A 15,003-nucleotide genomic window follows, 5' to 3' on the forward strand; every position below is an offset into this window, starting at 1 on the left:
AGAGGCATTTAAGTGATTGGAACATTTCGATGATGGCAGACCTCAGGCAGCATGTGGGTCACGGGCAGCAGGATGGAGAGGCAAAGATTCAAGAGGTATGATTAGCTAAAAGGAGAGCGTGCACGGAATCCGGAAAAGACAAAGAGAAAACATCTCACAATATCTACCTGTTCGTGTCTCTCTGTCCTAAACCCATTGGGTCCTACTCAGGGAGTCATCTTATAGGAAATGTTCATAAATAACTTATTTAATGTCAAAGACCTGGGAACTGTAGTTTTTGTCAAAACCCAATCAAACAGGATGAAATGGTTCATTCATTCTTCAGGGGTTAAAAAAAACAAAAACATAATTTATAACAAAAGTTTAAAGGTTAACAGAAGGTCTAACGTCCATGAAATAAATCCAAGATGTCCAAAGGAAGATCGCAAAAATATAAGAAGAAGCACTGGGAGAACGAGGAGGAACCACATGAGGAGAAAGCACTGGGAAGACGCAACAAACTGAGACAGAAGGGAGGAGACACAGTGTGGCCAAATCTCAATATCCTCCCTAAGCCCTGAGCCCTTCTTGACCTAATTGATGTCACTTGGAAAGTGATTGAGGGCAGGAGGCTGTAAGGGCTTAAAACCGTAGAACTGGAATGGGACAGCACCTTGAGACTTCTGACGTAATCTGCATGACGTCACCAGCTCACCTTAGCGGTATTAGGACCTTTTATTGCATAAATTTTACTTTCCTCAAATTCAACGACTGACTGCCATGTGATCCGACTCTGTGTGACAGCATATCATTCAGACTTTGCACCTTCACAGTATGTCGATGCTCATGTAGATCTCATAGTCCCTTTGTGTTGGTAGCATTTCAGTGAAAGTTGGATTTCTGAACTGAGGGTTTGAATGTCAGCATTTTGTCACATTGATGATGGTAGAAACGGTTTTTCCAAGATGTCCATGTAATGTCATACTTTTCTTAACACCTGACCTAATAAGTGCCATTATCTAGTGGAGACTGTTAAGTTAAAAAATGCCATTTATTACTCACTAAAGTCTTCTTGCATTATCTCCAGTGTAGCATGCCTAGGTTTCTGCCATTCCTACTTTAATGTCCTTTATACAAGCATGTTGAATGCTAGTTCTTGGAAGTGCTTCTGACTCGCTCAGTTTTGATGACATTTACTGAACGAGGCTGTTGATTTAATGATCACAGAGGGAACAACAAATATTTGACTGCAATGTTCACTGCGATTATATATCTGATCTTTGCAGTGTCGTCCCAGACCTTACACCTTAGGTTCTGCTGCAATTACACAGGTATGCAAAACCTAAGGAAACCACTGTTTTTGTCCAGTGACATGACCATTATGACATGCAAAGAAATGCTTACCTGTGTCTTTAATATGCCGTTAATGCATTTTTGCTGATAGAAATGTTTAGGATATCTAAGTAGGCTTAAAAGCTGATCTGATTTCTCTGAATGAACTGCATGATATGACTTGTTACATGATGTCACCATGAAAAAATGTTGCATAGGCTCACTAAGGTAATGTGTTTGTTGTATACTCTTATGGTTTGATATTAGCCTTAATCTTTGCATCCTAGTAAGTCTTGACTGTTTTTTTTTAAAAACTGCATGCCATGTCAGAAGTTTAGCAATGTGGTAAATCTGCAAGCTCAAAAAAGAAGCCGTTGAAATACATGATTGATTCTCTGTCATGGTGTGATTCTGCCCTCAAAGTTATCTAAAGATAATTTAACTTTTAAATACACAGATGATTTTACATGGATTTATCTCCTCACGCCTGGATTACTGTTAAAGTCTTTTAAATAGCCTGCACAAAAAATCCCTTGATCGTCTCCAAACTGGACAGAACTCAGCTAGCAGGGTTTTAACCAGAACCAAAAATTACGACCACATCTCTCCGGTTTTAGCCTTTTTAGTACCTTACAAGCTGATGCGTACATTGGGATCTTCGGTGAGAGGTTTATTGTGGATTCCAAATACAAAAATGAAAACCAAAGGGGGCAGGGCGTTCGCAGTGAGGGGTCTGACACTCTGGAACCATCTGCCCGAGGAGATCAGGTCTGCTGAGTCAGTGAGCTCTTTTAAATCGCTTCTGAAAACATTCTTTTATCTTAGCGCCTTTCCTGATGTATCTGAATTTAATTTAATTTAATTTTAGCCATCTAAAGAAATATATTTTAAAAGAGTTTCATTCCTTTAGAGCTCTTTTAGGGGAATTTTATTTATTTTAAAATATGTTTTATTTCTTAATCTTGACATGTGTTTTTATGAACTGCCTGTTTTATTTTGTTACCCATGTGAAGCACTTTGTAACCTGGTTTTTGAAAAGTGCTCTACAAATAAAATTATTATTATTATAACAAGCTCTGTTTTCTTGAGATAATGAGAAAATAGAGAAAGTAAAATGTATTTAATAATGTCCTCCCATATTAAACATAAAGGAGCATATTAAAACATATGGTAACCAAGTAACTTCAGGTAATAGGAAAGGCCTGTCATCAGTTTGAGTAATGTATTTAAATTTCCACTTCCTGTATGATCAATATGTCAGTGACAGCTTTGTTTTTTGTATAGTTGTCACGACTCTTACTACCTACACTTAGGCTGATATTAATCATCTTATGAAATACTTTTTTTTCAGTTCTCAAAATAATTTTAGTAAAGTCTTAATGCTTACTAAATACTATTCATTGACCCAAAATAACTTTGTGACATTGTTCTTCTCAAAGTCTTCGTAAAATTAAACAAAGGCCAAGACTTTTGATTGCATCCAAATGTATTAAAATAGAACAAAAAAGAGAGAAAGAGATACAAATGAAAATATGAAACCCCAACACTGACACTAAACCCACCCCACAATCCTTAGGTCAAGAAAATATATCAGTAGACACATCAGTAGGCCCATCATCACTCGGGCTTTACTGGCACAGGGCTATCGACCTCATCATTAGTCAGATGTGCTGACATGGGCATGGATCTCCTCTAGCTCCACAGCTTCACTGCCATCCGCCCTGGCCGGGCAAATAACAACATTATCAATGCAGTAGAAAAAATAGCTTTAAAAAAGAATGGAACATGCTCAAGACAGAAAAAAAGTATTTAAACTGAGAGCATAATGGGTTGAAACAAAAAACGAAATCTCTTCAACCACCTGGGTTTCTGTCTTACCCTGGCATTGCCTGATCTTGAACGTCCATCTCTTCCAGTTCCTCTCTTGACACTTCATACACGAGCGCAACGCCAACGCAGTCTCCGAAGACATTCAAGACAGTGTTGCAGCGGTCTCTGGGAGGGACAACAGAGAGCAAAATTTAATAATAACTTATATATAGCACCTTTAAAAACAAATTTACAAAGTGCTTTGACAAACAAAGCATGGTTCGAATAACGAAGTAAACCTTTGGACAGACAGGGAGGAGGAAAAGAATAAACGTATATTGAACAGAATGAAGTGGTGTGACAATACACCAATAAATAATTGTTTAAGAGGTTTTTCAAGGATAAATAAATAAATAAAATAAATAAAAAATAAGTTAATAAAAATGGAAAAGTAAATATAAGCATTAAAAGGACAAAAAAAGAGGTTTTCAGGATGAGAGGACAAATGAGAGGACAACATCACATCGGGAAAATTAGAAAAAGTGAAAAGGATAAATTAGGTACATTAAAATAATAAATTGAAAAAGTAAACGTAAACCTTTTGACAGACGGGGAGGAGGAATTTTAACAAAGCAAAACAGAAAACAACACAGGGTTAAAAAAAATGTAAATAGACCAATAAATCATTGTTTAAGAGGTTTTCAAGGATAAATAAACAAATAAATAAATAAAAATGGATAAGTAAATATAAGCATGAAAATGAAAATAAAAGATTTTCAGAATGAGAGGACAACATAACATCAGGAAAAAGTGAAAAGGATAAATTAGGAACATTAAAATAATAAATGAACAAAATAAAAATGATAAATAATCAAATAAAATAATCAAATATAATTCAAAACAATTTATCAGTTGGATAACAACTAATAATAATAATACAATAGAAATAAAATCAGTAAGAAGAATGAAGTCACATAACAGAAAGTCTGTAAAAATGGGTTTTAAGAGGAGATTTAAAAGATGTCACTGACTCTGCGTGCCTTATCTCCTCAGGGAGGTCGTTCCAAAGTCGAGGGGCTCTGATGGAGAAAGCTCGATCCCCTTTACATTTGAGCCTCGACTTTGGGGCGACCAAGAATGCCCCACCTGAGGATCTAAGGCGGCAAGATGGCTTGTAATTTGCTAGCATTTCAATCTAGTTTGGGGCGAGATACAGGCGAGCTTTAAAAGTGGTCAGTAAAATCTTAAAATCTTTTATCAAACGCACAGGAAGCCAGTGGAGAGAAGAAAGGACAGGAGTGATGTGATGTCATCTGTTAAAACCAGTTAGAAGGAAGAATTAAGCTTGATTTGAATTGTTTATATTTTTCAATTTAAAGTATACAAAATAGACATAAAATGTAACAATAAAGTAATGTACACCTCAAGTTTTCTATTCAATATTTTAAGCCTAAACCCCATCTGTTGTACATACTTTGTCTAGTCTAAATGATGTTTGGAATTGCCCAAAAAGTAAGCTGCAAAACAGGCTGTATTAACTGCAGAAATGTTGGGTCAAATCTACCCAATTGGGGCGCCATTGGCCTAATGGTCTAAGCGCGCACCCCATATACAGAGGCTATAGCCCTCGTCAAAGAGGTCGCAGACTTGATTCCAGCCTCGGCCATTTACTGCATGTCCTCCCCCAAGCTCTACACCCCACACTTCCTGTCTCTCTTCAGCTGTCCTATTAAATAAAGGCAAAAATGCTCACAAGTATAACTTTTTTAAAAATCTACCCAATTAAAATTCACATAGATTTGAATCAATACGCTTTGAATCAAATCATTCAGTTCAGTTCCAACCCGATACAAATTAAAAAAAAATCCTTTACCAAAAAACTCTGTATTCTTAAACCTTTCCAGGACTATCTGAGTCTGGCAGTAGGTAAACCAGCACTGCTATTAGCGATACATTTATATGGTACATTATCTTCAGATGTAAGGTTGCACTCTTTATTACTGCTGCTGGAGGCAATGTTTTCTAAAATAAAAATATGTAAAAAGTGGACTCTTTAAAGAAAAATACTCCACTGAATGAACTTACTTTCCCTTACAGTGTCTTTCATAAATAAGCGCACAATGTTGATGTGAAATGTAATGCTCATAGTTTCAGAATGAAGATAAAATGGTCATAATTTAGCTATATTAGTATGATCTTTCTCATAATTCTCTTTAATTTCAAACAGCAAAAGAGATGTGAAAGCAGAGCAAAGTCTATGTTTGTATTGAAACATACTTATTGGCCTCCTTAAACTGTTGCATTCAAAGGTTATGTTTAACTGTATAATTATAATTATATATATTCAGCCCTCACTTTTGACTCTCGGGCAAAATCAGTGGTGAAAAATAGTTTGTTCCAGCTCAGAACCATCTCAAAGTTAAAACCAGTTCTCTCTCAAAACGACCCTGAAATAGTCATCCATGCTTTCGTTTTATCACGCCTTGACTATTGTAACTCCCTGTATTCTGGAATCAGTCAGTCGGCCTTGTCCTCCCTGCAGTTGGTCCAGAACGCTGCAGCCAGGCTTTTGACTGGTTCCAGGAAGAGGGATCACATCAGCCCCGTCTTGGCTTCCCTTCACTGGCTTCCAATTCGCTTTAGATTTGATTTTAAAAATGTTACTATGGTTCTCAAAGCTCTGAATGGTCTGGCCCCACCTTATATAACTGACCCCAAGCCCTTACAAAACCCTGGCAGTTCCCCGGTCAAAATATAAACTGAAGGGCGACCGCACTTTTAGTGTCAAGGCCCCGCGCCTTTTGAACAGCCTCCCCTCCTCAATCAGGGCCGCCCCCTCTGTTGATTCGACTCGCCTCAAAACACACTTTTATATTTTAGCATTTGAGTCATCTAGCCCCGAATAGGTTTCAATCCCCAATGATGTGCTTTCCTTGTTGTCTGTTTTTCTCTTTTTGTATGTATTGTACAGCACTTTGGTCAGCTTCTGCTGTGTTTTTAGATGTGCTTTATAAATAAATTTGACTTGACTTGACTGTATTTGCTCCTTCTCTTTATATGTTGGATATCTCTCAATTGTGATGGTGCTACAAATGTTTACTTGGTAAGACAAACCAAGTAACATCAAATAAAACTTACAGGATCCATTCTATGACCACCAGAATGGAAGCCTGCTGGGCAGGCAAACCAACCGCCAACAAGACAAACATAGTGGTCGCTGCTCCAGTCGCTGGGACTCCTGCTGCTCCTACGCTGGACACTGCTGATGTCACCCTGCACATCCAGAATGGACACAATTTGGTTTGTTTCAGAGAAAAATTAATATAACATTGTGTCTAACATTTTCAATAGGGATGCACGGTATGGGCAGATATTGGCTTTAAAATGAACTATCTGACATCGGTCAACACGCTGATATCCGCCGATATAATGAACCAATAAAATAATGGGCTGCTGCACACATGTTGGGCTCATGTTTTAAGTTAAATTGGAATTTAAGCAGCAGTCTGTAAGGTACATGTAGCTGACTAATTTAGGCACATTTTCTGTCAAAGAGTAAATCATTTTATCTAAATTGGGTTTGATTGCTGTACAGTGCACAGTTCACATGTTCCCTGTGAACAGAGGTTAGGTTTACTTACTGTCAAATGTGAAATTGGCCAAATTTGCCCTGGTTGTGGGTATTGTTGTGATTGTCTCAGGGAGAGCATCATCAAAGTTATAAGTAGGATGTATTTTTTTGTATGAATTTTGTTTGAAAGCAATTGTCATAAATAAATATGCAGTTTTAAGTATTAAGTATGTTTCTTATTTTGAATAAGAAATGTATATTAAATAACAAATGTGACCATAATACTGTCCGCTAATTCCAATACAGAAGATAAGTGATGATCACTGCAATTAAGTGCGCGGAAAAAAATATTGGTATCGGAAATCGGCTAAATGAGTTGTAACATATCGGCATATCGGATATCGGCAAAAAATCCAATATCATGCATCCCTAATTTTCAAGCCACTTTCTCTTAAAGGTTCCTTGTTACATACAAATGTTAACAACTGTCGCTATAACAGACAGAGCGAGAACAGGGTAGGCTTACAAAAGAGTGATCAACTGGCCCAGGTTGAGATGGATATGGTTGAGTTGGGCGATGAAAACTGCAGCCACCGCTTCATAGAGTGCAGTTCCATTCATGTTGATGTTTGTCCCAATGGGAAGCATCATGCGAGTGACTCTTTTGTCTATCCCGAGCCGCTCCTCACAGCACTTGAAAGTGTGCGGCAGTGTGGCAGAGCTTGGAGAGACACAATGTTTAATATTCACTGTACCATAAGTTGTAATAATAATAGTAATAATACCTTTATTTGTATAGCACTTTTTGATACAAGTAACAAAGTGCTTCACAAGAACATTAAAAAAAACATATAAAAGCAAAGAAGCAATAAAAGCAAACTGACAGTAAAAGCAGAGAGGTAAAACATTAAAGATTAAAATAAATTCACAAAATAAAATATTTTCGATAAAAGTGTGTCTTGAGTCATGAAATAAAATGAGGGACTGACTGCAAATCTGATTTCCTCTAGCAGGCTGTTCCACAGTCGGGGGGCTTTGACAGCAAAGGCCCTCTGGCCTTTAGTTTTTAGTCTAGACCGTGGAACAGCTAGCAGAGCACTGCCAGAGGATCTCAGACTGCGTCCTGGTTCATGAGGGGATACAAGTGGAGTGTAGGGATGATAAAATTGGGGTGATGTGGGACATTTTGTTTTTGGTTCTAGTTAAAAGCCAGGCTGCTGCATTTTGCACTGTTTGAAGTGGGTGGATTGATTTTTGGTTGAGACAGGAGTATAGTGAGTTGCAGTAGTCAAGGCGGGAGGAAATAAAAGCGTGAATGAGTTTTTCTACGTTTTTGGATGAAATAATGGACTTGACCTTTGAAATATTTCTGAACTGGTAAAAACAGGACTGGACAACTTTCTTTATTTGTGGTTCAAAACTCAAGTCCTGGTCAAAATTGACTCTAAGGTTCCTTGCTGATGTTTTTATGGATATAGCTAAATTATCTAGGTTGGGCATGATGAGGGTTCTTTTTGCTGCTGGGCCAATTAGAATAATTTCTGATTTATTGTTATTGAGTAGAAGGAAGTTTCCTGCCATCCATGATTGTATTTCTTCAAGTTGTAAATGTATACCTATCAAAAAAAATCACTTGACAAGGAATACTATACCGCCATTCACAGCTCTCTGTGATGTTACACCGTTCACATCTGTTGTAGAGCATCTTACCTGGATGAAGTGAGGAGTGCTGTCAGTAAGGCAGGACTGATGCCCTTGATCATAGCCATGGGACTTTGTCTGGTGAACAGGAAGAAGATCAGAGGAAGAAGTATCACCCCGTGGACAACAAGCCTGAAACACAACGCATGAAAACACTTTAGAGAGTCAGAAACCAATAAGAAGAGCTGTTAAGTGTCTGCACTCAGACCAGTAAACAATGCTAAAGCAGTAAGGTGAACATACCCAAGAAGAACCACTGCGATGAACTTAGCAAGTTGGGAGGTATTTTCCCAGTCATGCACTTCAACCACATGCTTTGTGATCAGGAACATGACACCAACTGGAAGGTAGCTGGAAGAGAAACCATGAGATGAATGGATCATGGTAAAAAAATAAAAAATAATAAAAAAAATAAAAATAATCATCAAAAACGTTGGTTTTGTTTATGCTGCTGTATTTGATTTGAAAGGTTCATCTCTTTCAATTATCAAAAAAAACTGGGAAAGTGACCTGGAAACCAATATCTCTGAAGGTCAATGGTCTAAAATACTTGAAGGAATTCACTCAACATCCATTTGTGCGAGGCATGGCCTTCCTTATTCAGTTTAAGATTGTTCACCACCTCCATATGTCAACGGTCAAGCTTTCCCAAATCTTCCTTGGTGTTAGCCCTACATGTGACAGATGCAAACAAGCCCCAGCCAGTCTTATTCACACCTTTTGGTTATGTCCAAACCATAAAACATTCTGGTCTGCATTATTGATGTATACTCAGAGCTTACAGGTCAAACTATCACACAGTCCTCATCTGGGTCTTTTTGGGGTGCTATCGGGGGAACTCATTCTAACTTAAGTGCAGTTGAGTCGTATGGCCTACTCAGCCCTTCTTGCGAGGCGTCTCATTCTTTTGAATTGGAAGAGTGACCGTCCTCCTACTTTCAGCAGGTGAATTTGTGAGGTCATGCATTCTCTCAAAATAGAGAAGATAAAGTACACACTACGAGGATCAACCGAGAAGTTTGATAGAGTATGGCATCCTTTTATTTCTTATGTGGAGCGATTGACTGTGCCGCTTGATGGATGAAAAGGGGTATGGCTCTATATAAACACAAACCCTGTGATCTGGTGCACTTTTTAATTTATTTTTATTTAATTTACTTATATATTTCTCCTCTTAATTGTTATTGTCATTATTTTGCTTTTGTTTTCCAATATTCTTTTTCCCTTGGCTGCCCTGTGACTGGAAGCCAGTTGTATCTAATTTCTGTTTTAAGGGACCAGTCCAAATTGTTGTCCAGGTGTACACCTAGATATTTGTAGGTTGGCACCACCTCGATGTCCACCCCTCGAATGTTAACTAGCTGATGGCAGAGCCTGGATCTATAGAGTTATAGCTCTAATGTATCCAAAATGAGACTTCTACCCTGCTTCTAAATATGGAGAAATGGACGCACAAGTTTTATGGTGTGTTGTTCAACTTACTACAGTATCCCATTGAAGATGGATTTAGAGGCCTCGTTGAGGACAGTGAGGACCTTGACAAGGCTCTTCCCTTCCTCTCCCATCCTGTTGAGGCTCAGGCCAACAAAAAGAGACCAGGCAATCAGGCCCACAGTGTTGGTTCCTTCAGTATAGGGCTCACCTTTCTGTTTTTCTGTGTCGTTCTGTAAAAAGTCAGAGAAATCATAAATAAAAGGGTTCTGAAAGCAATTTCATGTATCGAAGAAAATCCTTTTAACATTAACTTTGTAAAGCAGTAGTCATTGTGAGAGGGACTATATATTTACTGTTGCCCTGCTTGATTTTTGCTCATCTCCATCGGACTCCACTTCACTCTTGTACTGTGGAAAAATCAAATCATGATAAATGATAATTATAACAGGTAAATAATGGACATAAACAGTGTAATGAGGGCATACCTGACTGAAGCATGCCCGTAACACGTTTTGTGGGAAGATGTTCCTTTAAACAACCAACAAAAGTCACAATGTCAGTAATCCTGTGAATTTCGTAAAACCACACGACACGCAGCATTGATTTCATGTTTGTTTAACTTGTTAGAGCACGACACATAGAGTCTGTTATTTAATAATGTTACAATAAGCTTTTCCTCTCACCGTACGAGATCACACAGTGCTTGAACGGTGGAGAAGGACTCCTGATCGTGTTCCTCAGTTCCTTTTTTGGAGTAGGCAGCTCCTGGCTTCAGTATTAGTACCATTATTAAACCTACAACACATAGAGCAAAGTTAAAAAAGGAGGCCAAACCTGAACTTACCATTCTTTTGTCTCTTATTGTTATCTATGCTAAAAAATGGTGGAAAAATTAAGCAATACTGGACGTACTTAAATGGGAGCATGAAAGCTTGAACTGCAGCCAACATATTCTTTGGGAGCGACTAAAAAAACCTTTTTTATCTGCTTGTCATTTCGTTTTCTAAAAAACTGCCTCAGGCAATAAATATACACATCAATATAGGTGGAGCCCTGTAAGGCAGGGACCACCCACCCAGGAATTGTCCCTCACATGAGAAATCAGTATGATTAACAGCTTTCGAAACACTTTTCATTTGGTTGGCATGTATCCCTTCTGTTGTCTTGGTAGAGTTTTGGTAAAAATAAATGTCTGTCGCTTTATTGGACTTAGCTTGAGCCCCAGCACCTTAGCATAAGTAGGTCACCATAACATTGTATCGTATTTGTGTACAGTATTTTCCTGCCTCACTCAATGTTGGTTCTATCATTTTTGTGCAATTTGTTTTTCTCTAAGAAGTTAAATGAAAAGGCTTCTATGGATGGATAAAATCGTTGGTGTTATTCAATAAACGTTTGCCAATGTCAAGTAATAGACATGCAAGAGAGTAGAATGATGCCCTCTGAGCTGCTGCTGTTGTGGTGGTGTTTTTTTTTGTGGAGCTGTCCATGGTTCTGATGCAACATCATGATGTCACAGTTTTACTGACTTTGTCTTGCACTAATCATTGACTGAGTCCTCAGGTTATGTGTGTATGAACTGCAAAGTTGAATAGTGTTTGGAGACAACATGACATTTGCATAAGCCACTGTGCCAGTTTTGTTAATAATAAGCTGCACTGTTGGGTGCAGCCACAGGTCACAGGTGTGTCACAATGCTGTCATAAATAATTGATTTGGACTGATTTGTTGTCGTATGTAATACAGTTCTGATACCCGGACTGGATATTTGTTTGTCAATAAAAATGGCACCTATCTGACAACGTTCAAGTCCAACATTGTTCCTACCTGTGGTTACAGCCACTAGAGTTGTCGAGACAATGTATGCCGCAGTGCGCAAAGGGATTTTCCTGGAACCTTCATTGCTGAGACCAGAAACACCTGTAAACCAACAAACAAAAGAACACCTTAGCTGCTATATCCAAAATTACAAACTTTTCCTTGTAGATTTGTTGTTTGGCATGTCTGTGCTGATTATGTTCCAACAAACAGTATGAACAAACAGCAGAGTGACTTTTTTGAATGGTTCTATCTATCTATCTATCTAGCTATCTATCTATCTATCTATCTATCTATCTATCTATCTATCTATCTATCTATCTATCTATCTATCTATCTAAATTCAAATTCAAATTCAAACAGCTTTATTGGCATGAAAGTTAAAACAATATTGCCAAAGCATATACAAAATCACAGGTCTGAGATGATGGTGTAGGGATGTTCACGGGGGTTTGGAGCTGTTGGACGCTCTCTTCCGCTCGCAGCAGCTGATATAGCGTGCTGCAGTTTTTGCACATTGTGGTACCTCACCCAGCAGGTACATCAGTTTGTGTTGGTTGTCAAATGAATGAAATTCTGTTTGTGTGTTTGTGATTAGTGGGAAGAATGTGTCTCTGATGGAGATATCTATCTATCTAGTGTATGACAATGATGTACAGCATTCAACAACATCAGTTGCCACAGTCAGTATGCCTTCTTCATTTGAGCTATTTTTTTTTAGAACAAATAGTCCCAATTAGGTTGTTCATGGTAATGTGTCAAGGAAATAGGACCAATAGGCCACTAGTGTCTCTTAGTTATTAAGCCTTTACATATGAGAACATGAAGTAGCAGTTATCAGTGTAAGAAAACATCCCAACAACCTACCTGTGACCACACTTGTAACAATCAGAGGAACAGTCATACACTGGAGCATGTGCATCAGGATCTCTCCTGGAAAGTCGATGTAATTTTGGTCGTGCTCAGACAAGTTACAATAGAACTTTAAGACCATTCCAAGACAAATGCCTGGAAGATAATATCAAAGAAAGAATGGATAAAAATTAAGTGTGTTATGTTAAAACATTGAGACAATTAATTTACATTTTTTTAACAAAAAAATAAAAATTCAATCTAGCTTTTAATTTGGAGTCATTTATTTTTAGCCCTGGACTGCATTATTATGTCGTATAAGTATTTGAATCATTATTATTTGAATCATTGCTTTAACATTTATTAATCTTATTTAATTATATATTTCTTGCATTCATCTGATTTTGTTAACGATACCTTATTCTTAACTTTTCTTTCGACTATTACTTATTTTATTAATTTCACTGTATTGATTTGATTTGATTTTTAAGTATTTTATTTATAATCATGCCTTTTTATAAATGTACCATTGCTGTTGTTTTCTGTCTTTCTGTTATTCTGTGAAGCACTTTGGGCTGCATGTTTTTATCAATCAATCAATCAATCAATCAATCAATCAATCAGGCTTTATTTATATAGCACCTTTCATACAAATCAAATGCAACCTAAAGTGCTTTACAGCGATTGAAAACAAGAAAGAAGCATAAATAAAACAATGGCAAGACATATTAGGGGAAAATAATAATAAAATAATAATAATAATAATAATAATAATAATAATAATAATAATAATAATAATAATAATAACAATAATAATAATAATAATTACAATAATAATTACAATAATAATTACAATAATAACATAAAATATTAAAATTAAAATAACAGAATAAAATAGAGACTAATGCACACCCACAATAGAATATGTGTAATTAAAATAAGTTAAAGCATCAAAATTAAGAATACAAATTAAGTTAAAATGAATAGATTTAAAAAGGGTAAGGATAAGAGTTGAAAATAAAACTAAGGCTCAAAATATCAATAAAACTGAGTACATAAATAAAATAAATAAACGAATTAATTAATAAATAAATAAATGAATAAATAAATAAATACAAATAGAATAAAATAACAGTTAAAATTTCTAAAATAATAAAGCAACATTTAAATAAATATTACAGTAAAAGGTTAGTACTACTGCAGCTAAGTAGAAGTAGTAGAGCAGTACATTAAAATAAATAAATGAATGAATAAATAAATTAAAACAAAATAATATAAACAGTTAAAATGAATAAAATAATAAAGCAACATTTAAATCAATATAACAGTAAAAAGTAAGTAATACACTTGTTAAACCCTACATAAAAGCCAGACTGAATAAATACATTTTTAGTTTACGTTTAAAAGTCTCAATATCTCTATCAGATCCTCCGGCAGGCTGTTCCATAGTTTAGGAGCGTATGTAGCCTATGAAAGGTGCTATATAAATAAAGTTGAGTTGAGTTGAGTTGAGCTAACCAAAGACTTTTAATGTCAAACCTTGTGAATACTCACCCACGAAGACAGCTGCAATATTTGCAGCCATGAACACATTTCCCACAATGTGATTGAGGCATGTCTTCATCACGCAACTTGAGCCGCTGGGTCCAGCAACTGTGTCCACCCCTCCCTCCTCCTCCTCGGTAACGGCCATGTTTAAGCTGAACAGGTAGATTGCTAAACAAAATATAGAAAACCGACAATGGCCAACTAGTTATCAAAACACTGATTACTTCAATGTTATCATCGTACGTGGACTCACATATTTCAACACATATCACTGTATTTTGTTCATAAATTACTTACCAATGCAGACAAATGTAGCTCTCCAACAACAGACAACAGAGTTTTGTTTAGTTTAGTTTTTCTTTGATTATTGGTTCAAATCAATATTTCAAACATATACAAAACGTTGCAAGTTACAGGATGTTAGTAAATAATAACGGGAGCTAACCCCTGCTGTTTATATTTAAAATAGTAAAACGTTATTAGTAATAAAAAAGCTCTGTCGGGTTTTCTACAGTTCAATACCACCCAAAAAATTAAGTAAAGACAGATTACACGGATAGTCTGAGCTGAATTATTTTTTTCCACATAGGAAGTGACATTACTCAAAATCTGTCAGTGGCGCCGTCTGGGGGGGGGGGGGGGGGGGGGGGGGGGGTTAGGATGATTCTAAGGGCCCATAACTGAGGGCCCGAAAATAATAATTGAAAAAAATTAATAAATAATCATAATTCATATTTTATTCAGAATAAGGTAATTTAAAAATAAAGGGTCCGTTGTCTTCATAAAATATATATCAGAGATCTCTACTTTATTTGGGCAAATTCATATTCGTATTAATCTCCCCCTGAAGTGTAGCTCTAGCGAATATTTAAGATAGATACCTCACACACCTGAAGATTTGGCAGTGGGAAACCCTCACTGACTTAGCGGGAACGCTCCTCAAAGTCAGTGAGGGTGGA

The 15,003-nt window shown here is 36.7% G+C and overlaps 1 protein-coding gene across 2 annotated transcripts; it reads right to left on the bottom strand.

Moving 5' to 3' along the window:
* Nucleotides 1–2,776: 2,776 nt before the first annotated feature.
* On the bottom strand, nucleotides 2,777–14,474 carry LOC117823563 (excitatory amino acid transporter 3-like). 2 transcript variants are annotated; one of them, XM_034698788.1, is made up of 14 exons: nucleotides 14,342–14,473; nucleotides 14,051–14,212; nucleotides 12,512–12,652; nucleotides 11,654–11,746; nucleotides 10,510–10,621; nucleotides 10,312–10,354; nucleotides 10,180–10,233; nucleotides 9,875–10,056; nucleotides 8,636–8,743; nucleotides 8,402–8,524; nucleotides 7,218–7,412; nucleotides 6,259–6,393; nucleotides 3,190–3,306; nucleotides 2,777–3,032 (listed from the first exon to the last, which is right to left on the bottom strand). In XM_034698788.1, the coding sequence occupies exons 2-14, from the start codon at nucleotides 14,187–14,189 to the stop codon at nucleotides 2,969–2,971; spliced, it is 1,506 nt and encodes a 501-aa protein (XP_034554679.1). In that variant the 5' UTR covers nucleotides 14,190–14,212; nucleotides 14,342–14,473; the 3' UTR covers nucleotides 2,777–2,968. The 2 variants fall into 2 exon arrangements, with proteins under 2 accessions (XP_034554679.1, XP_034554680.1); XM_034698789.1 differs by lacking the exon at nucleotides 7,218–7,412 and having other exon boundaries at nucleotides 14,342–14,474.
* Nucleotides 14,475–15,003: the final 529 nt, after the last annotated feature.

This window comes from Notolabrus celidotus, chromosome 12, assembly GCF_009762535.1.
Source record: "Notolabrus celidotus isolate fNotCel1 chromosome 12, fNotCel1.pri, whole genome shotgun sequence".
Lineage (NCBI taxonomy): Eukaryota > Metazoa > Chordata > Actinopteri > Labriformes > Labridae > Notolabrus > Notolabrus celidotus.